This window comes from Nannobrachium achirus (assembly GCF_963921795.1).
Source record: "Nannobrachium achirus genome assembly, chromosome: 8".
Taxonomy (NCBI): Eukaryota; Metazoa; Chordata; class Actinopteri; order Myctophiformes; family Myctophidae; genus Nannobrachium; species Nannobrachium achirus.
In genome coordinates this window covers 30,431,259-30,453,942 of record NC_137817.1, presented here as the reverse complement: position 1 = coordinate 30,453,942, position 22,684 = coordinate 30,431,259, and the positions used below count along the sequence as shown (strand labels likewise).

The 22,684-nt window shown below is 42.5% G+C and overlaps 3 protein-coding genes across 4 annotated transcripts; 2 read left to right on the top strand and 1 right to left on the bottom strand.

The window, feature by feature from the left end:
• The first annotated feature begins 2,343 nt into the window (after positions 1–2,343).
• six5 (SIX homeobox 5) lies at positions 2,344–10,229 on the top strand. Its single transcript, XM_080731505.1, has 3 exons — positions 2,344–3,044; positions 7,211–8,778; positions 9,283–10,229. The coding sequence occupies exons 1-3, from the start codon at positions 2,350–2,352 to the stop codon at positions 9,960–9,962; spliced, it is 2,943 nt and encodes a 980-aa protein (XP_080587631.1). The 5' UTR covers positions 2,344–2,349; the 3' UTR covers positions 9,963–10,229.
• Positions 10,230–12,914: 2,685 nt separating this feature from the next.
• six9 (SIX homeobox 9) lies at positions 12,915–14,586 on the top strand (the record flags this gene model as incomplete). The annotated part of the gene is made up of 4 exons (XM_080731822.1): positions 12,915–13,310; positions 13,523–13,686; positions 13,869–13,951; positions 14,498–14,586. 4 exons carry the CDS (start codon positions 12,915–12,917, stop codon positions 14,584–14,586), a joined length of 732 nt encoding a protein of 243 aa, XP_080587948.1.
• qpctla (glutaminyl-peptide cyclotransferase-like a) lies at positions 13,528–22,508 on the bottom strand. 2 transcript variants are annotated; one of them, XR_013962275.1, is made up of 8 exons: positions 21,622–22,508; positions 20,515–20,661; positions 20,149–20,442; positions 17,178–17,339; positions 15,896–15,995; positions 15,662–15,778; positions 15,121–15,566; positions 13,528–13,635 (listed from the first exon to the last, which is right to left on the bottom strand). XR_013962275.1 is itself a non-coding variant. In XM_080731654.1 (7 exons), the coding sequence occupies exons 1-7, from the start codon at positions 21,838–21,840 to the stop codon at positions 15,421–15,423; spliced, it is 1,185 nt and encodes a 394-aa protein (XP_080587780.1). In that variant the 5' UTR covers positions 21,841–22,508; the 3' UTR covers positions 14,275–15,420. The 2 variants fall into 2 exon arrangements, 1 of the variants encoding a protein (XP_080587780.1); XM_080731654.1 differs by lacking the exon at positions 13,528–13,635 and having other exon boundaries at positions 14,275–15,566.
• Positions 22,509–22,684: the final 176 nt, after the last annotated feature.

Sequence of the window (22,684 nt, the reverse complement as noted above, 5' to 3'; positions counted from 1 at the left end):
CTGTGTCCGAGACAAAGGGCAATGTCATCCGCAGTCGAGGTCAGAGATAGTGATGGGATGTAACTGCTTACATAATGACTAATGAGTATAACCAGTAAGACTCCCTAATAGGGAGATAAGCGACCGTCAGGTCGCAGTGTGATTTTAGGGCAAAATGTGTAGGAGTAGTGTCCAAAAATATGTTTGAAGAAATTGGCCTGTTGGTGGCGCTATATGGGACAGATCCATATTGATGAGATGAGTGTAGACATACTGTGTACCGATTTGCGTGATTTTAGGGCAAAATCTGTAGGAGCAGTGTGCAAAAATGTGTTTGAAAAAATCGGCCTGAAGGTGGCGCTATATGGGACAGATCCATGTTGATGACATGAGTGTAAACATACTGTGTACCGATTTGCGTGATTTTAGGGCAAAATGTGTAGGAGCAGTGTCCAAAAATGTGTTTGAAAAAATCGGCATGATGGTGGCGCTATATGAGACAGATCCATGTTGATGACATGAGTGTAGACATACTGTGTACCGATTTGCGTGATTTTAGGGAAAGATCTGTAGGAGCAGTGTCCAAAAATGTGTTTGAAAAAATGGGCCTGAAGGTGGCGCTATATGGGACAGATCCATGTTGATGACATGAGTGTAGACATACTGTGTACCGATTTGCGTGATTTTAGGGCAAAAATTGTAGGAGCTGTGTCCAAAAATGTCCGGCACATCTTGTCCATGTATACCGGTATCCGTGTATCTCTGAAGGTCACGCCTGACACTGTGGTTCCCTTGACACATCACTGTGACATCATAGGTGATTCACAGGTGACATCACCTATATGTAAAAGTCCATATATGGGTATTCCCCAGAATCCCTTTTATGCCCATATATGAAGATCCCTGATCTCATCGATATACATCACTGGCCAGACGGCCAAGACATGGCCCATATCTGTGTGAGTTGGTTCAGATAGGGATCTCCATGTATGGGCATAAAAGGGATTGTATGTTGTGATGTCATGACATGGGAACCACTCTAACAGAATCCCTTTTATGCCCATACATGGAGATCCCTGATGTCATAAGCCCATACCATCAGGTCGCACTTACTATCAAAACCTCCACCGCCTGTCTGTCAGTCAGTCCGTCAGTCTGTCACGTCACGCCACGTCACGTCACGTCACGTCACACTTTTGCCCTGCTCATAACTCTGCAACCGTTGCCCCGATCCATGCCAAATTTTGCACACACACTCCTTGCCTGCCAAACCACAACCTCCACCAATTCTCACATGGCCCTCTTCTAGCGCCACCATGTGGCCGATTCTTGCAAAACACATTTTTGGACACTGCTCCTAAAATCACGCACATCGGTACACAGTATGTCTACACTCATCTCATCAACATGGATCTGTCCCATTTAGCGCCACCTTCAGGCCGATTTTTTTAAACACATTTTTGGACACTACTCCTACACATTTGGCCCTAAAATCACGCAAATCGGTACACAGTATGTCTACACTCATCTCATCAACATGGATCTGTCCCATATAGCACCACCTTCAGGCGATTTTTTTAAACACATTTTTGGACACTACTCCTACAGATTTGGCCCTAAAATCACGCAAATCGCTACACAGTATGTCTACACTCATGTCATCCCCATGGATCTGTCCCATTTAGCGCCACCTTCAGGCCAATTTTTTTAAACACATTTTTGGACACTGCTCCTACAGATTTTTCCCTAAAATCACGCAAATCGCTACACAGTATGTCTGCACTTATATGTCATCGCGCCACCATCAGGCCGATTTTTTCTAACACATTTTTGGACACTGCTCCTACAGATTTTGCCCTAAAATCGCGCAAATCGGTACACATTATGTCTGCACTCATCTCATCAACATGGATCTGTCCCATATAGCGCCACCGTCAGGCCGATTTTTTCAAACACATTTTTGGACACTGCTCCTACACATTTTGGCCTAAAATCACGTTGACCTGACGGTCGCTTATCTCCCGATTAGGGAGTCTTACTGGTAATGTGTGTGTGTGTGTGTGTGTGTGTGTGTGTGTGTGTGTGTGTGTGTGTGTGTGTGTGTGTGTGTGTGTGTGTGTGTGTGTGTGTGTGTGTGTGTGTGTGTGTGTGTGTGTGTGTGTGTGTGAACATTTATTACGTGATTATATTTCAAGTAGATCAGAGCAGAGCGCAGACACAGACAGCAACAGAGATGCCCAGAGAGAGGAGTGACGGGAGAGGAGATAGGGGCGTGCGCTTGTTGTGGCAAGGCAGGCAGGCATTCACATCGGAGAATGGGAGAGACGAGAGGGAGGGAGGAGGAACTGAAGGAAAGAAGTTAAAATAAAAATGGCTTCCTTGTCTTTGGAGTCTGCAGAACAATCTGAGAACAGCCAAGAGAAGTCTACAACAACGGAGGTCGTGGAACCAAAAGAAGAGGCCGATCCAGATGAGGTTTCAGAACAGTTGCTCAAAACTTTCCAAAACTCAGCGCTCAGCTTTTCGACGGACCAAGTAGCGTGTCTTTGCGAAGCCCTTTTGCAGGCGGGCAATGTGGATCGCCTGTGGAGATTCCTATCCACCATACCTCATTCGGCCGAACTGCTACGTGGCAACGAGACCCTCCTGAAGGCCCAGGCATTAGTGGCTTTCCATCGGGAGGAGTTCAAGGAATTGTACGCGATTCTCGATAGCCACGACTTCCACCCTAGTAACCATGGGTTCCTACAGGACCTTTACTTGCAGGCGCGCTACAAGGAGGCGGAGAGGTCCCGGGGTCGCAGCCTGGGGGCCGTGGACAAATATCGGCTCAGGAAGAAGTTCCCTCTTCCAAAAACCATCTGGGACGGAGAAGAGACCGTATATTGCTTTAAAGAAAAGTCTCGCAACGCACTAAAAGAGTGTTACAGAACCAACAGGTATCCCACTCCAGATGAGAAGAAAAACCTGGCCAAAGTTACTGGGCTGTCCCTCACACAAGTTAGCAACTGGTTCAAGAACCGAAGGCAAAGGGATCGAACACCGTCCGGAACCCACAGTAAAAGGTAAGATCCTTTCGAGAAAACACACGCACACACTTCGACACACACGCGCGCGCTTACAGACACACTAGCCCAGATATTTACCCCCACAAGTTTTCAAAACAATCATCCATTGTCCCCCACTAATCAAAACACGACTTAAATTTCCCAACTCAGATTTGTGGTATAGTCCGAGAATGAAACAAAGGCAAAGCTCGAGAGACATTGTCTACAAGGTGAAAGTGCGTACAGTACAAATAAATAAATAAAATGTATTCTAAATCACTCGTCAGAAACAAATGGACTGACACAGCCAAATACGCCCTTGAAAACAGGACTGGGACCAAGAGCATGTTGCTTTGTTATGAAATGTGAGATTAGGGCGCCCACTTTAGCTCAGATTTCTTGAAATCCTGCACGCACCTCAATCCCCTCACGGACCTGGCGCGTCCCCGAGTCTCTGCAGACATGAAGACAAGAACGAACAGTTCAATCCCAAGTTATAACTAGAAAAATATTGTTCCTTCGAAACAATTGTGGGCTCGCTTCAAGCCAGAAAACAATGGCTATAAAAGCACAAAATGTCAAGATCGCAGGCAGTGCTCTCTTTGACGTTACTGACGTCAAAGATTGGTCCGTTTTGTTCCAAAAATGTGTTATGCAAAAGTTGACCCGCTGGTGGCGCTATAACAGGCCAATGTGAGAAGGGTGGTATCTGTTCCTTGACCTATTGGGAATGTGCTTGCAAGATTTCACGCACATCCCAGGCTGTGTTCATGATTTGAGGTGTTTTTGGCTTTGGACACTTTATCGCTGCTTGCAGCTATATTTATTATTATTATTTTATAATTTTTTTGTGTGCACTTCATAGGCATGTTAGATAAAGGTCCTTAGATTGCGTGTAGAATGTTTCATGCAAATTGCAAAAAAAATCCTAGAATAAAAACGGGTTTAAGCGTTTTACAAACTGCTCAAAATTATATAGCGCCCCCCTTTGGCCATTTGGGGTAAGATTGGTTTCAGTGATATTTGAACTAACCCTCTACACTATTTTGTCATGAAAATGTGACTTTGCATGTATGTTTTAGAGGCAGAAGAATAATTTGCATAAAAATGCAATATTGTTCGAATTATTTAAAAAAGCATGTTTCAATGTTAAAGAAATCCGATCTGACAGATCTTTAGATATCGGTCCAAAGTTCACGTAAAAAAAGTTTTGTGCACGTGACGCGAAAATTCCAGAATAAAAGCGGGTTTACGCGTTTTACAAACTGCTCAAAATGGCGGAAAATCAAAGGGCGGAGCTTACTTAATAACGACACAGATGTCTTCCGCTTGAGTCAAAGCACGCGTGTAACAAGTTGCATGTCTTCGAACGAAACGAGTCATGACTTATGCCCGTTTGAAGTTTGAATTATCAGACGCTTCGTATAGCGCCCCCCTTTGGCCGATTGGAATAAAATTGGTTTCAGTGATACTTTGACTAACCCTCCACATCTTTGCCAAATGCCATGAACGTGTAACTTTGCATGTATGATTTAGAGGCCGAAGAATAATTTGCATAAAAGTGCAATATTGATTGAATTATTAAAAAAATATATTTCACTTTAAAAGAAATCCGCCGAGACTAGTTTGACCGTATTGGTCCAAAGTTCATGTGAAAAAAGTTTTGTGCACTTGACGCGAAAATCCCAGGAGGAGATAGATTTTTACTGTTTTTCATATAATTCCGAATTGTGGGAGACCTAAAGGTCAGAGGTCAAAAGTTAGAGGGTAAAAGTTGTTCGGCATGAGGAGACGCATACGTGTATACAGGTTTCATGGCTGGACCTCAAACACAGCATGAGCTATACCTGTTCAAAGTTCGCACTTTCGAAGGCTTCCTACAGCGCCACCATTTGGCCGATTGCTATAATAAATAATAGCACACTTCGCCACTGTAAGCTGAACACATTGATGTTTTTATTTTCATTTTCTCACTAAGTATGTAGGAGTAGAAAGGAACCGAAGTTTTAAGGAGAACTTGATATAGTATAGCATAGTATAGAAATAATGACAACATCTAAAGTGTGCTCGCCTTACAGGCGAGCCCACAATAAAAAGACAATTCTAACTGACACTTTCTATTGCTTTGTTGTAAAATTACTTGTACAAAAGTAGAGATCACCACAATATCATGGCTAGAGGTAATTTTGCCATTCATCTTGACTCAAGCAAGATGAAGGTGAATTATCAATTCACCTGGGAAAAACTGAGTCCATCCTCTTTGGATCAAATCATAACCTCAAAAAAGTCGATAACTTCACAATCAAAGTGGGTGACAAGGTCATAACACGAAAAAACGAAATCGCTTACTTAGGATGTATCATTGAAGCTAATCTTTCCAGTGAAAAGATGACTTCTAAAGTAATAAATAAAATCAACCAACGAACTCGTTTCCTACAGAGGATCGCCCCAATGGTCAATTTCAACACACTGAAGACCATAGCTGGTGCAATAATCCAGCCCCTCTTTGACTACTGAGTCCACGTATGGTATCGTGACGCCCCACAAGCCCTGAAAACTAAACTCCAAACAGCCCAAAATAAACTAATTAGGGTCCTACTTCACCTTCCCTATCAGACTCACCTCACCGCTACTCACCAGTTAAGAGTGGGGTGGCTCAGAGTAGATGACAGAGTACAGCAACTTGCAATGGGCCTGGTGTACAAGATACACTACACCACTATGATACCCAAGTACCTGTCAAAATACTTTATAAACATTAAGGATGTCCATAATTACAACACCAGAGGCAGCGCCACAGATCACTTTCAACCCAGAGTCAAAACCAACAAAGGGTCAAACTCTTTTTTCTGCTATACCACCAAAATGTGGAAAGCCTTACCGAAGGTCATAAAGGAGTGTGGATCACTAGCATCCTTTAAAATTGCCCTGAAAAATCACTTACGGGCAGCAGCCGTTCGCAACTGGTAAAAAACTAACCTAGCCCAACCCTACCCTCCCCTGCCCCTTCTTTATACTGTTTGTTTTAGACTTACTGTTTTCTTTTTTGTTTTTCTTTACATACTGTGTTCTATTTGTCTGTCATTCAATGTTATATGAGATACTTCAATGGTTTCCAGTGGAAATAAGCTTAGTCTTTTCATGGATCTCCTTTTAGTAGACCTTGTACCAGTGAACTGTACCGTCATGAAACTGTACATTTTCCTATGCAAACTTCTAATAAAGTCTTCAATCAATCAATCAAAGCTGGCAAAATAACCTTGGAACTTGTGTGAGGAGTGGAGAGACCGACTTCTGCACTTCTGAATCTTTATCTTATCAGACTTGAGGCCTTGTGGTGGTCTGGCACTGAAAGAACTCAATCTGTGCGCAGGACAAACTATGTATAGACTCTTGACTTTCCTTTGTTGTTGTAAGAGGTACAATACATGTGCCTTTTAAGTATATATTTTTTTACAACATTGTTTACTTATTAACTTACTCTCCATATTACATTGATCATACTATTAAACAATATGGGATAGGCTATCTTAAACCGTGATGAAAAGATTAATGACTCTTCAGTACATTATGATAGAATACAATAACATACAGAATGTAATACGACCTTCAGCCTATTTAATTTAAGCAACTCTTGTAAACATGTGTAAACAAAACGTATTTAGTAAAGCACAAAGTAGGAACGTTTAATAACTACATCTGAAAATCATGTGAAGATTATTTAAACAATAGCCCAATTTAAATAAACCATGAAGTATTATATATTGAGACTAAATGTAAGTTTGATTAATTTAAGATTTCATGAGTCACACCAAACCTAGATTCTGCCTACAGTATGCGGCGGATCCTGCCAATGTGTTTCAATGGGAATGGAGCGGTTTGTTGCCATTTGTGGATTTCCACCAAATCATTGGCAGAATCCGCTGCATAGGAAGAATCAAAGTTCGGTGTGATGTGAACGAACATACCCTGAATCCCCTTCTATCCTGAGATCAAACAATACAGCCTAAAACTAGTTCACATTTCAAAAAAGGGGGATTGAAATCATTGCACAGAGGACAATGTTGTTGAAAGTGAGAGCGAGGTCATAAAATGATTTTTAATAGATTATTTATTTATTTATGTATTTAATTAATTGGGTGTCTTTCCTTTTAAACATTGTTCTTTCCTTCCTGTCATTTCAGTGAGTCAGATGGCAATCACAGCACAGAAGACGAGGCAAGCTTCATGGATGACACCTCTGACAAACCAGAGGAAATTGCTGGCTCCACAACACCTATCATCTCTCTCTCCGGCCTCCCCTGCAGCACAGAGGGCCAACTCATCTTCAATGGGGCTAGTGGCTTCCTCACTACCACTCAACCATTGTTGCTCAATGGCAATTCCCTGATCTCCAGTGCCGGTAGCGGAGTCATAATCAACGGGATAACCCTAAGCGATTGCCAGACCGTCACACTGAGTCCTGTGGCTGCAAACTCTCCTCTGATCCTAAACAGGACCCAAGTCATAGCCAAGCCTACTATCAATGTGCAACAACAGCCACACCATATACTATCGATTGCAGACCAGGGGGCTTCAATCATGGAGACCAAAACAAGCACCCTCCCAACAGCGGTTCTGAGCGTCACTAACACGGGCAGTTCAAACTCGGCCCTCTCTCTTCCTCTAACGGTAGAAGCAAAGACGGACAGACAGAGCACACCTACAGTCCCCACTCTGGATTTCATCAATGTCTCTGATGGAGTTTTAACCAAATCAGAAAGCAGTGGTCAGACAGCATCATCTTCTTCATCCCCTTCATCGACTCTTTCCTCCCCAACTTCTGTCCCCTCGCTAGTCTTAACACAGAACGGCCAAGTCCAAGAGTCACTCGCCCTCCCAGCTTCCATTAACTCAACAGGGATTGTTATTTCCAGTCCTGTTGTTTCGCTTTCCAGTCATCAAGGGGAGTTTGTCGCCACTGCTGGCTCCCAGTTAATACCTTCCAGTTCCATCTGCCAGGCGGTTTCCTCCATTAGCCATTCCACTCAGGTCTTTTCCCTTCCCCAAGTAGTGCCATCCATCCAGGGCATACCAGTATCCCAGTTGGTCCAACACGCTTCAGGCACACAGGTATCCCAATGCCCCCAGTTGGTCCCAGTGTCCGGCCTCACTTCTACACTATCCCAGGCCCTTCCACAGTTCCACAGCCCACAGACTTTGAACATAAGCCAAAGACTGGCTCAGCCGCTCTCTCAACAGCAGCAGCAACAACAACATAATCAGCACAATGGTTCGACAGCTCTGAATGAAGGTGCTACCACCATTGTCTCTGTGTCTCCGTTCACTAATGGCCAGATACCCCAGGGGCTGACACTCCAACTGGGTGATCAGAACACGACCACCAGCCCTTCTCTTGCCAGAATCCTGCCGACGCCAGGCCCCCAAGTTTTTCCCATCTCCTCCCAAATCCCAACACAGGTGGTTCCCATGCCCCAGTCGAAAGACTCAACTCCTGCTCAGATAGTTCCCCTATCCATGCCCCAGCTGGTGCCCGTCTCTTCCATCTCTGCTTCTTCCTCCCTCTCTTTCCCTCAGGTAGTCTCTGCTACCGCCCCCCTCTCCATTCCTTCTGCTGGAGTTCCCTTTCAGATCCTCACCTCATCTCCTGGGGGAAGTGGAGGCGTTACACAAGGCCCGTTAAGGATAAACCAACTGGGGCCCATTCAGAATGTGACTCCCCAAATCATTCGGCTCCCCTCTGCCTCTCCAGGTACTTTTATGGTTGAATGAATATCTTTCTGGAATTGTACTGATCATTTTGACTCAAACACAGTGTGTATAAAAGAAAAAGTACATTATTATTTGTTATAATTGCTTGTATATTTGGGCAATACACTTTTAATAGAAACGTTGTGTTGACACTACCATCATTAACCTTTCAATAAGTTACCCATTACTCCAGAAAGTGGGAGAAGTCATCTAGTAATGACCTAGAAACGAGTACCAGCTGAGTCAGTCAACTGAGAATAATCATGTCTATACCACATTATCAAAGGTCTGTCCCCCTCCAAAAGGTTTAAACTAAATTCATGTTGAAACTCATGTTTTTCAGGATATGTTATAGTTAATGTTAGCTTATAACTGTCAACACATTTTATTATGTGTATTAAGAGACCACAACTTGAAAATAATTATAATAATGCAGACACCCTCCTGCTGGTCAGAATATTTACTGTGACCATAACTATCAATTCACATTATCTCTTGACTTTAGGTAACCTTCTCCTTGGTGGAGGCCCCTATCTGAGCATCCAGCAAGGGAAGCTGATTCTGACCATACCAGCAGGCATTCAGCTCACCAGCCTGCCTGTTAAGGCAGTCACCGAAGCATCTACCATCTCTACCAATGGTTTAGGCACGATTCTCACTCCAGTCACCTCTCCTGCAGTTGTCCAGCCGACAGCCGCCTCAGGCTTTACCCCTAGCACCTTTGCAACATCTCCCCTCAGCTTTATCAACTCATCCCCTCTTTACTGTACACCAGATACAGGGGCTGCCAGCAACCAAACACCCACAGTTCCTGCCTCACATACCCTGGACCATTCTGCCCCCAACACACTATCTAACACCCTCATCCCAGAAAGCATGCTCTCTCTCAGCCCCATGTGCAGCGGAGTTACACCAAATGCCCAGCTGTCCCAGAATGCCTGGAGCCCTGTATCCCTCTCCACCTCAGTCGGCATGCCTCTGTTCGATATCCGTGTTAAAGGGGTGTTACCTGAAGACCCGGCACTGTTAGGTCTACCAGGTGAGTCCTTACTCCTGGGAAGCCCATCTTCAGAGCAGGACGTAGAGGCAAGGTCACCACTGGGCCATCCAGAGGACATGGATGGGGATTCCAAGATTCTTACACAGCTCCAATCCGTCCCAGTAGATGATGAGCTGGGTTTATAGTTTGTTCAACTGGCTCATATGCCATCTTCAACAAAATGAGAGAGAGGGTATAGTCCATACTCTTGGCTTTTAACGGAGAGAGTTTCAGTTTGCCTCTCATTCATAAACTTAAAGTTTCTTAGTGCCTTGCATGGACATATGGACAGGTTTCAGCATGTGGAACAGGGATGCTCTCTCATTATGGTCTGATAGCACCATAGTTTTAGATGGCTTGAATGAGTAGGATTGTGGGGTATCCACTTGCTAATCAAACATCATACAAGATCATATATGATTGGATGTTATAAATGCACATTATTCTACTGTTATCTGAATGTTATTTTGGTTGTGTAGAATTGGCAGCCAAATAGTGCCATAAATGAAAATTGCTTGTCAACTTTGTTTGACAAAGCTATTCTTGTCTTATCAGATCTAGTCACACAAGAATGACATGGAGTATTATACCTGGACCTCTTGCATGTGTGGGTGTACAAATATGAATATATATATATATACTTGGGCGTGGTGAGTTGGCCCAATTATACTTGGTTTGTGTACTGCAGACCCAGCTCAGCCAGTAAGATTTAGTGTACTAGGGAGTGAATATTTGGGGTTTTAGCTGGCAGAATAGCCATTTTTCATGGTTTTAATTCGGTTTTGTTTTATCACCATTATACTTCTACTCCAGGAATAGGCTTTAGACTATTCTTTAAAAAAGAAAAAGACAAGATTAATACAAAAAATGGTTGAGTCCTGTGTGGATTCATTGAATGTGGATTCATTGAGATGAACAGTTTTCCTCACTGTAAATTGCGCTCCAGCTTCAGGGACACAGTGTGTCAAAGGCGTCTGCAATCTGCATACAACTCAGGCTCTGTCCCATGTGAGGTCTTGGTTGAAACACACAGCCCAGCTGGAAATCACCACCAAATGAGTTCCTTTGTGTGGGGAACTCAAATTAGGTTTTCTGTCCACTTTGAGGGGAAGAAGTAACAAAAGACATGAAATATTTGTAGTCTATGGAATGCATTTAAAGTTCTCTATTGGACACACTATGGCACAATGGCTGAGATCAAAAGCCAGTCAACTTTGGGAGATTGGGAGTAAAGTTTTTATACACTAAGCTTTGAAATGAAGCATGATGTTGCGTTACACTAAAATGTTGCTGTGACCACACTGAGGATTATTTACTGTTTCTTACAGTGTGTTTTTTTTGTTTGTTTTGTACCATTTAAGTGCCTTATTTTGAAGATGGTGGGGTAACAAATATGATTTTTGCAGTATCTTACAATAATACCCAACCAGCTTTTAATCTGCAATGAAAAGTAATCTGACACTCCTGCTATGGTCATTGCTCTAGCTCCTATATTGTATATTTTGCACAGGTCATCCATGTCATGTTTATGCTGCTCTATTGTGTTATGATGATGGTTGGGCTTTGATTCCATTCTGATTTTTTTCAATTTCACTCTTAAGATTTTTTTCAATTTCACTCTTAAGGTTGATAATGAAATCTGAGGGAAGGTTTTGAAATGGTAAATCAAAAGACAGAATGGGACTTCTAAATTGAATCCAGCAAGATTTGGTGCTGTAGTTCCCTTCCTCCATTGGAACCTAAAATGCATCTTGCATCTTTTCCATCATTTGAGCCCTCCAGTGTCATAGAACAGGTAGCGGTCAAATCTCTGACCAACTATGGTACACAAAACTACAGTTCAGTGTCATATTTAGCTACGATAATGGCCTTTGTTTTCTATGTTTTATAAGTGTTGTGTCTCTTTTGTACCTGTAGCTTAAGCATGTATCAATCAGTTCCTAGTTTTAACTGAACGAAAACGAGAAGTCCATGTGGAAAATGGACATAGGAAATGACATTCATATTGTACTTGGAATGTTACATTGTTTTCCACCAACTGGGGATTTGCTGTCTGACTTCAGGCTAAACTAGATCCACCTTTTTACTTTACTGCCAAAAGTATGATTTCACTTGTTTTCAGTGAGCCATGACCACCACCAAAATGACTTAAATGGCATTAAGCCAGGGTGATGCCAATACTAACATACCATACATTAGTTATGAAAAAGGGAAAGGATGCTTGATTTATACATGTAGCCTTTTTTCAATGTTTATATGAGCCTATTTCTTGTCAATGTAGCTGTGCTAGTCCAAGTGGAGAGGTGTTCACTAGAGCTGTTACAGTGTTGGTGTGATTATGCACAATTATATCCCAAATATTTTTGCTCTAGCTTGGGATATAATGTATTTACTCCCTCCCATCCAACACACATAACACCTCTGGATTTAACCAAAGATAATCTTATTTTGATTAACTTTTTGATAGTTTTGAGAAAGGGATTGTTTTGTATTGTCATTCAAGTTCTTGTCTTTTCCATTTAGAGGTTTTGTACTCAAAGGCATTCTATTTTTATATTACTGTTTGATATTGTAATAAACTGCATTTACATAACACTTCCTTGTCAGTTATGGTTGAAATTATATTGCTTTTAAAATGATCATCTCTACGCTTTATTCTGTGTGAATAATCACGTCATTGTTAGCTGTTGGTGTTTTTGGTTCTAATTTGTGTAGGAAAATATATTCAAATGTGTTTTTCTTTGTTTGCACAGAACATTCATCATCGATTTAGTTTGGATAAGTAGGCGCTCAACAGCAAATGACATGTACAAGTGTGCATGTTTGCACACAGGAGCAGGGCCGATGTTTTTGTAACCCCCATGTTCTCAGATTACCTGTAAATCCTAGTGCCATCAGGGCGGGGGAAAGGCAAATAGGAACAGGATGAATTATGATATAAACAGACATACATGTCTTTTTGACCCACACAGAGCAAGCGACATGCTCCACAAATCCTCTAGATCTTCCCAGTATTGTCTCAGCAGCCAGTGGAAGGGATTTCTTGACAGATACTTTGTGGTTTAATTGTAATCTCTCAGGAGTCATAGACACCGGCCATGGCTGCGGTCTTCTCAGCAGAGCAGGTGGCGTGTGTGTGCGAGGTTCTGCTGCAGGCTGGTCGGATGGACCGTCTCTCTGGTTTCCTGCGTACTCTTCCTCCTCCATCCTCCCCATCCCCCTGCCTAGCAGGTCTGGAAAGTGTGATGAAGGCCCAAGCAGCCGTGGCCTTCCACCAGGGCCGCTTCTCGGATCTCTACACACTGCTGGAGGGCTTTCCTTTCTCCTTACGCAGTCACCCTCTCCTTCAGCAGCTGTGGCTGAGTGCCCACTACATTGAGGCAGAGAAGCAGAGAGGTCGCCCGCTAGGGGCTGTTGGGAAATACCGTGTTAGGCGCAAGTTCCCTCTACCACACACCATCTGGGATGGAGAGGAGACCAGCTACTGTTTTAAGGTAGGTAGGACTTTCATTGGTGCTTAAACTTGGATTCATTGAATGTTCACAAATTGCACTGGTAAAACTTTGAGAAGGAATTGTGATGTGTGTGGGCATGTGTTGGCGGTTTGGCTTGATGATCTTCCTGTTGTTAAAACAGCTTATACATTTTATGCAATGTGTAACAATACAAATACAACGCATTAATTGATTAATTTACATCATTACAGGAAAGGTCACGAACTATCCTCCGGGAGTGGTATTTCCGTAAACCCTATCCTTCACCAGGTGAAAAACGGGAGCTTGCAGCAGCGACAGGTCTCACGCCAACACAGGTCAGCAACTGGTTCAAGAACAGAAGGCAAAGGGACCGAGCGACAAACGGACACAGTGGGTCAGTGGTTGTATTCTGGGCTATTAAGATCTAGTTTTAACTTTAAACAACAGTGCCCTCTCTTGGCATTTGGCTGAAAGTGACTCATGAATTCTCTTTAACTGAATGAATTAGTATATTTCAAAATAGGCTCAAAAACATTGAGCTTGATTTTATCTAATTTTCTACCTCTCTTAAAATAGTGACCAGGCACTTGGCTCTATTGGGACCTCAGAAGAAGCCTACCCGTCCTCTGACAATGACCTTTCTCCTCCTGGCAGTCCCAGTCTCCTCTATAACTGCCCACCTCTTCGGCACCTTTCTCACCCAGCGCCACCTTTGAGTCATATGCCTAGTAGAGCATATAACTCAAAGGAGTCTGTCTGTCCCATATTTCATCTATAAAGCCAAATACATACTTTGTTATAAGACTGCAAATATAACAAATTTGTAACAAAGAAATAAACAAAATAAAAAATCATTTTGCAACATGTTGATCCCACATTGTACAACAAAAGTGTAACTTAGGCTTAAGTTATTTTACCTGACAGATCATTTTGATATTTTTGTATGTTTGCGTTATTGTGAATGTACGTCAATAAAGGGGAACATTTTAAGTTTATTATCAAGCAATGAGTTGTCATTAGACATTGTTTCAAGGCTGTAACATATGAATAAGACTGTATATTCATATTGTAAGAGACAGACACACAAATGCGATAGCTGAGTTGCACACACACATTGGTGCATCTCCATAGTTTAGAATAACTTGTACCTCATAGATCATTCTTAAATGTGGTAACATGATACCATAACATTCATTCTTGCTCAGGTGTGGTTGCACTAGACAACATTATGCATAGAAACTTGAATGGTCCACTCATGACATATTCCAGTGTCTTCATACACTGCATCACGTAACCAGTCTCATAAGGCTAAAATAAAAGGTCATCACTTTATTGCTGACCTTGTTGCACCATTACATGGTATGGAAAAAATGTTCTTATTTCACTGCACTTAATAACGGTAGAAACCAGATAAGAGTACAGGACAAAATAAACGTTGATGTTATTGGTCACTAAAAGGTCCCAAAAAATATACAATAGTTCACAGAGGGAAGGTACAAGGTTACACCGCAGACAGGACAGACTCAATAGACCACTTTTTCCAACCATTGGCACATTATGAACAGTGAAGATATCCAGGCTCAGAGCTTATTTCAGGAAATCATGAGTAAACGTAAAGCATTATGTTCATCACGGTACATACTAGTTACTAGTATGTAATCATGTACTAGTGACTAGTACATTCCAATCACATTTTAGGAGTAATTAAATGGCTGGGCCAAAATATGCGTTTCCAAGTGTCTGGACAAGACGTACCATTAATCAAGCTGCCTCCGGCATAAACATTATTACTGTGGATTAATACACATTAACGCATGGGCAAACTTACAGCAAGAGCTATACGGTCACTCATCAGATGAAGCCATGGATACAAGAGAATCCAGTAGTGCAAGTCTTTGGTTGAGCTCATCTGGTATTGCAGTATCATGATCTATATCAGTTTAGTTCATTTCACCAGCCCATTCTGGAGGTTTGTCTCTGGTGCATTTAATCCAGTCCATTCCAGTCAGTAAATAGTACTCGCGACTGCACTGCGAACAGAGGTTCTCAGTTCAATATGGCAGATGGACTTGGGTTGACTAACACATACCTCAGTGTGGGTGTTTGTATTGGTGAACTCCACATGGGTTCAAAAGCCAAGGTATTCTGCCAAAAAGATAGCCATGATCTTGGTAAGGTTCTCCACTGTCGGTCGGTGCATGTTTTCCTCTGTGTCATCCAGTGTATGCCAAAATTGGGGGAAGGGTGTAGCGATGACATGAAGCACAGGAACACCTGTGTGTACATATTTGCATAAGGGGAATTGATGATTCAAAGCAAAACCCAACGTAGGCGTATGACTGTGTGTACAAAGGGCGACCATCTCTCACCTTTATTCAGGAAAGGGATGTGATCGTCCTGGACTGGTCCGAGGTATACGTCTTTCCTGAAGTATGTCTGCTCTGATGGGTGAGACGTCAATAGACCCTGTCTATGGAGACGCTTCTCTGAGAATGAGTGAGGTATAGGGGTGGGGTGGGGTGGGGAAGGCAGCAAGTTAGGACACGTGAGACAGAGATTAAAAAGTGAGGGGGAAATTCTTGCTACCTTTCAGTGACATCTACCTGCAGAAATAAGGCGGTCGAACCAGCGAGCGGTGTTATCAAAGTGATTCACAATCAGAGGGTCAGCAGCACCCAGCAGGTCTAGCAGCACAAAGAGGTCCTGAGAAAGGGTCAAGAAACATGAGTGTCAATCTCTAACATCCAAATACAAATCAGGACACAATGGCCTTGAAAAGAAATTCAGACTGGTGTTGAAAAGATTAAACAAACATTGAGTGCCTGCTTACACAAAAATGACTGCTCCCATTAAATCCGTATATCACTGCTCACTTTATTGCACTACTTACATTTACCATACCATTACTTCTCATGCTACTACTCACCCATGTCCATATATTTATTGATGTCACTCTGGGGTTAAATCAAATTTTATCTCGTCTTATCTTAAAACATGGGACATTGTTTTGTAGAGATCTTGTAGGAGGGACAATAAAATACAAACAGTGTGAATTAACTTGCATTACAAATACAATTTGAATGAGCAAGAAAGAACTACTGGGATAGTGCTTTGGTTTAAACAGTTCAAAAGAACCATACCGGTGGTCTGGCATGTTTAGCTTATTGACTACGACTCACTGCATACTTCACATTACTGCCAAACATTTTCCAAAGCATACTACACTTACTTTGGTTTTCGAGGAACCCAATGTTCTCCATTATAATACTATAAACTAAGTCACAAATAGTTGCTGTAGAAAATATTGATTTCCAAACTAAATTCAAATGTCTGTAACTTATTAACTATACAGTGTTGTACATACAGACAACAGGGACCTCTAAAAATGTATGGCAACTTTATGGCAAAATGGTCTGTGTTTAAATATATGGTCGAAGCTGTGAATAGAAAATAATGTGTTTAGACTGATATGATCAGTAAACCAAGCCAAACATGTAGAATATAACAAGATATATATATCCACCAGTTTCCGAGAGAATTTACTGTAGAATTATGTGTGGGACACATCCGGAGAACAGCTGACATACAAGCTCACGTCGCGTCGCAAATGCAACCGTTGTGAGCTTGTAGATCACACTCGGCTGCGACGCCGGAACTGCCGCACACCTTCTGCGCAATGCACGATGGGACGTTGGAAACTTGTGGATAGGGATTAAAAGATTTTAACAAAACATTAACCATGTGGATGTGGAAGTTGTGGACATGTACTTGAGTACTGTACTTTTTTACAACAGGTATTGCATAACCAGAGGGGCATGCGTTACCAACAGCATTAGCCTAGTATTTAGGGTACATAAGGTACATGTGTACACACAGTTTGCTCACCACAGCATGGAGCATGGTGGTATGCGTGGATCCCGGCGGGTGGGGAGTATGTGCCATGCGTTCTGCCAGGTGACGGGAGCCATAGAGAGAGTCTGTGGCAGTCCATTCCTCAAATGACTCCTCCCCATCAAAGAAAGCCAGCTGGAGAGTGACTGGTGGGTGCTAGGATAGAATGAGAGAGTGAGCGTGCTTATGTATGTTAATGTTAGGGTAGGACAAGCATAAGTTCCCCCAAAGCAGCCTCTGAGGGCAGTGGTTTTCTCTGCAGTGTAATCTTAGTGTGTGTATTTCCAGCCACCATATAGATCACAGTCTACAGCAAGATGCTGCCAAATACAAATAATACTGCACTCACTACAGGAGGCTGGAGTCAGCACTTTCTACAGCACTTTCTACCCTACACTGCACAGTGAGATATACGCGTGATTCCTAAACCCACCAGGATTGAGTTAAGACCCGCCTCCTCTCGATAATCTTAATATGAAAGTGCCCATGAACGTTAGTGCTGCTCGCTCAAGTGCAAAGTAGGCTACCTACTACCTACTGATCCATTACAATAATACATGCAGCATAAATCCAAACCATAACAATTTTGTAAGAGTTTTTATTTTGAGCACAGTATAGTGACAAATTAATAGCTTTCTCAGTACGTTTTTCTCTTTAGCAAAGACAAAGTTACAAAGTTTTCCCTTTATTAAGCACAGTAGGTAGGATTAAGTCAGTTTCAAGTTTTTTTTTTAGCACAGTTTATTTTGAGTGAGAAATTAATAGCTGTGCATTGTGCAAATGCAGGCTTTTCTCAAGTACAAGTCTTCATCATGCCTCTGACTTTATCCACCCTCCATCCCATATCCATGTGTCAGGCAGGGATTTCAGCCACTCCTGGAAGTCCTCGCGTTTTCGCGAGGCGGGTCTTAACTCAAGCCTGGTGGGTTTAGGAATCACGCGAGATATACAGAGAGAATAATTTGGGAGGAACTAAACTAGTCAGCATCTCACCACTTTCCCTGCTCTTTTCCAGAGAGAGCAAGGATGGAAGGGAAAAGGGGACATAAACATAAACTAAACTAACTTATTTGTTTATATATATATATATATATATTATACCTGTCGAATTTAGCGCGCTATTAACTAGTTAACTCACAATCCTTTTAATGCCGATATTTTTTTTAACGTGCGATTAACGCAGCTGATGTTTGAGCCTCGGTGCGCTCCGTAGTATAGAGAGTGAGGAAGCGAATGCGCTGACAACAGTCAGTCAGTGTGTGATGCGGCTAGCAGCAGGGCTAGTCATAGTATGAGACCCCATAACTCTATGTATGAGACAGACAAAACGGCGGAGATTTTTGCAGCAGACAACCACAATATCACCGCTCACGGCGTCGCGCGCATCAAATACCGAAGCGTTGAAACGGCACATCTGCAGACAGCGCGAGCCCCAGATACACACACGCTCCCAAGAACAGGAGCGCTCCAACTTGTACACGAGCACATAGTAGCCTACGACGTCCTTTATTATACAGTGCTCTGCCTCCCCAGACCCCGCACCAACATGCTAACAGTGACCACCAAATGCTTCCAACAACGGCCAGAGAACCCACATACAGTGGTTAGCAGTTAAGATTGGCAGTGTCACCAGTTGGCTGCCTCAGTGGCAAACAGGTTTGGGCCCTGTTATGGCCCAAATCCGGCTGAAATCCGGCAAGTCTGGCTGACTATGGCTTGTGTGCCACACATCTCCAACGAGCCATCAGTGTCTCTAGTACATAACACCAGTCCAGGGTGCCTCAGAATACTTTGATAATATTTAGAATGTATCAATATTACTTCAGTTAAAACAATTCAGACCCTCTAATGCCTCATGCCTGCTTTGTAAAACACCCCTGAGTTGCACTGTACTTGAGTTATATTTATAAACCAACTCTCTTCACCAAAAATAGCCGATCTACAAGCTCTTGTAGCATCTTGTAATGAGCTTTTAAATCCGCTACTTTTGGTGAATATCCCCTTAGAATAGGGATGCTGAGGTTTAGTGATTGAATGCCAAGTTTATTTTAAATCTCTCCTAATGAAAGATTTAAGGGAGCCTCCGCACACTCAAAAGTGTGCAAAATCATGTTCTTTATTTTCAGTTAATAAAGTGCAAACTTTTGGTCATAGACCTTCAGGCATACAGCACCTCGATGAGCGGTGGTCCTTTCACTATTAATCTGTCCTAATGGAAGCAGATATTTTCTCAAGTTGTTATATGTTTGTTAGGCCTATTATGGACAGTATTTGTTATTATTCCAAATAATAATAAATATGCTGTATTTGCATAATGAAAGTAGGCTATTTGTCTACTCCCATGTTGATATGAGTATTAATATCTGTTTAAGGTAGATTTAGAACAAATACAAAATATGCGATTAATTGCGATTAATCGTGCGATTAACTATGGACAATCATGCGATTAATGGGATTAAAATTTTTAATCGACTGACAGCCCTAATATATATATATATATATATATATACATATATACACACAATTATTGTTTTTAACCTTTTCTTCGACTCCTTTTTGCTGTTCTTTATCTCTCTTCTTAGTTTGCGTATATGCCCTGGCTTGCATTAAGCACAACATTGTTTTTTATTACTTTTGTTCTTTTGTTACTATTACTTGAGACAAAGTTGGGCTCAGTCTTTGCCGATTGTGGCTTTGTCCTCGACCTCAGCCCACTGCTCAAGTGACAAGTACACTTGTATGTTTTGTCTTGTGTGTTCTTCATCGTTGTGTTTGTTGGCAGCTCAAGGAAAAAAAAAGAAAAAGTGCACTGGGAATAAATGAGACGTCATTGTTTGCACTGAATACAAATAAAAAAAGGGGGGAAGAAAACACACCAACAATACAATCACCTCAATCAGATTAATTTCCAATCATATTAAATAAAGAATGTAAGTACTAAGTACATAAACATCTGGGCAGATACCTGCTGTTTGAGTGACCTGAGCTGGACGTCCAGGGCAGTGGCCAGTTCCAGGATCATTGCGCAGGGTACAGCTGAGTCACTGGCCCCCAGAAACACCTTCTCTGGGGCACGGGGGTCAGGTGGAAGGGCCTTGGAGTCATAGTGGCAGGTGAGTAGCAGCCTGCGTGGAGCTGAAGGGTCGAGGGTGGCAATGATGTTGGTGAAGGTAACCTGGCCACGGGGGGTCGGAGACACAAAGGAGTCTACGTCTAGAGTCCAGCCGGCCGACAAGGAAGCCAGTGTGGAGGAGATATGCTGCAGTAGAAACAACATAATTAATATACGCTCTGTGTGTGTGCGCACATGATCAATCACTAGTGCACATACCTGTCTTACAACCAGACTGCCTTGTGTTCCAGGTAGCCTCTCTATGAGGATGGGCTTCAGGTGAGTCTCCCAAAGACGTGTTCCATCAACCTGAGAGGCCAGGTGACGTATCTGTGTTGCAGAGCACTTACTCGCCTTGTGAGACAACTGGAGCATAAGACAGGATTTATAAAAGGATCAATGACTATAAGACCCAGAAAGCATGACCCAGCTAGACCTATGCAGCAGGCCCATCTCTGTTGGACCTCTAAATATTTCCAAAATCCACTTTAACCCACCACCTCTCCCTGGCCCACTTTTAAACTTGCTCAGTGACAGTTTAGCCTCGGGAACCACGTTTTTTGTTGTTTTGGTGACAGTTTAACTTGCAGAGTAAACTTAGGGCCCCCTTGGAAGGTCCAGTAAAATAAAGGAAAGAATGGCGGTTTAGATAGATGGATAGATAGATAGATAGATAGATAGATATGAGATTATGACAAATATACCATAATTGATCCCTGGAGAAATTAATGTTCCATTGCAGGAACAACAGTAAACATGAGACACAGGATAGGCACAGGTAAGAGTAGAGAGATAATAACAAAAATAAAACAAGATAACATAGATAGTATGTACTATGTAGCCATTTGAACTTGGTCTGACTGAGTAAACAATGTATTTGTGTAATGGATCAAAAAAGCAGCTTTGCCCTGGTTTACTGTCTGTAATTTCACTGTTTAGATTATAGTTCAGCTCTATCCAATAACATACCCACTTTATGTCAGAGGTTATCATTTCTCCCAGATGAGAAGTGATCATCCCCACTCTTTACCGAACCATTTCCCCCTCTACTCTGTACATAATAATATACAGTATGTTGATGATGAATGAATTGAATACCAAGAATCCCAACGGGAACAAGACCACAAGAACTTTTTTGGTGTGTTCCTTTTAGAAGTGTGTTGACTGTAGTACTTGACTACATTTTTGTCAATAAAATATTCAATCAATCAATTAAAAGCTCATAGATCAACTTTCTATTTCTGACTATTCCCTGTGGTGTGGAACCATTTAAAATGAAATGTAATTGCAGTGACGTTCTAACTAGACCTGTATGGCGTTCCTTACCCTGTCTTTGGCCAGGTCAAAAAAGGGCAGGTTGGAAGGGACTCCGCTTGATTCATTGGACAGGTATACTCCCAATATGACTGCCAGGATCAGCACACCGACGAGACAGAAGATGAGGACCCGGACACGGGGCACCGGAACCCGGTCACAGCTGGGCAGTGGCCCGCTGCCGTTGTTGTTGGACTGCAGAGGCTTGTACCGCCGGCTGGATTTCGACATGATGACTGGATTATGACACGGGTCAGGCTCTCTGCAGTTCAGTTCTCCGTTGACAGATGTCACAGTTCACAGAGCTACGTGTCAATATCACAAGCATGGAAGGCTGGCCCTCATTCAAGAAAGCAGATGGCTATAATAATAGACCACGGTGGTAAAAAACAGACTGTTCTGTCGCACCTTTGTGCTAATATAGTCATCATTTGCAACGCCCTGCTCCTATTTCAAAAATAATAGGTTACCCTTTATAGACGAACCTAAGAAAGGAGCCAAACCCATCTTATAAAACGACCCTCCTGCAGCTTCATGCTCAGGAGACGATCAGAGACAACCCCTTTGATGTAGTCTTGCTTTGTTTTGTTAAGTGTAACGCACAATATTGTACATAATATGCAGAGAAATGTGCGGTGCTGCTGCAACGTGTTGAGCAGTTACATAGCAGCACTGTTGTGTTGACACGGTATTGCTAGTTCCGTATCTCTTGTCGGCAGCGCAGCAGTCGCTGTTATGTGTAACGCATGTGTAATATGTGTTTTACTTTGACTTCTCAGCGCCTAGAATCACAACATTAGTAGTAAACATATTACATATCATTGAGTGAGTGTAAACTGGTCGGTCAGATGCTGCTCGTCTCCTCTTGAGATAAGAAAAGAAATAAAAACACACACACACAAAAAACAACTTTAATCCCCAATTTCTTATTTCCGGATGTCGTCAGCAGAACTGTGATCGCGCGAGGGTGTCCGGACTCGGAGTCAAACAGAACAGATCTACAAGCTATCCACGCGGTGCACTCAGGCATAGAGTTATAATAAGAAGGGGCACTCAGGTCGCAACGCCACGACTT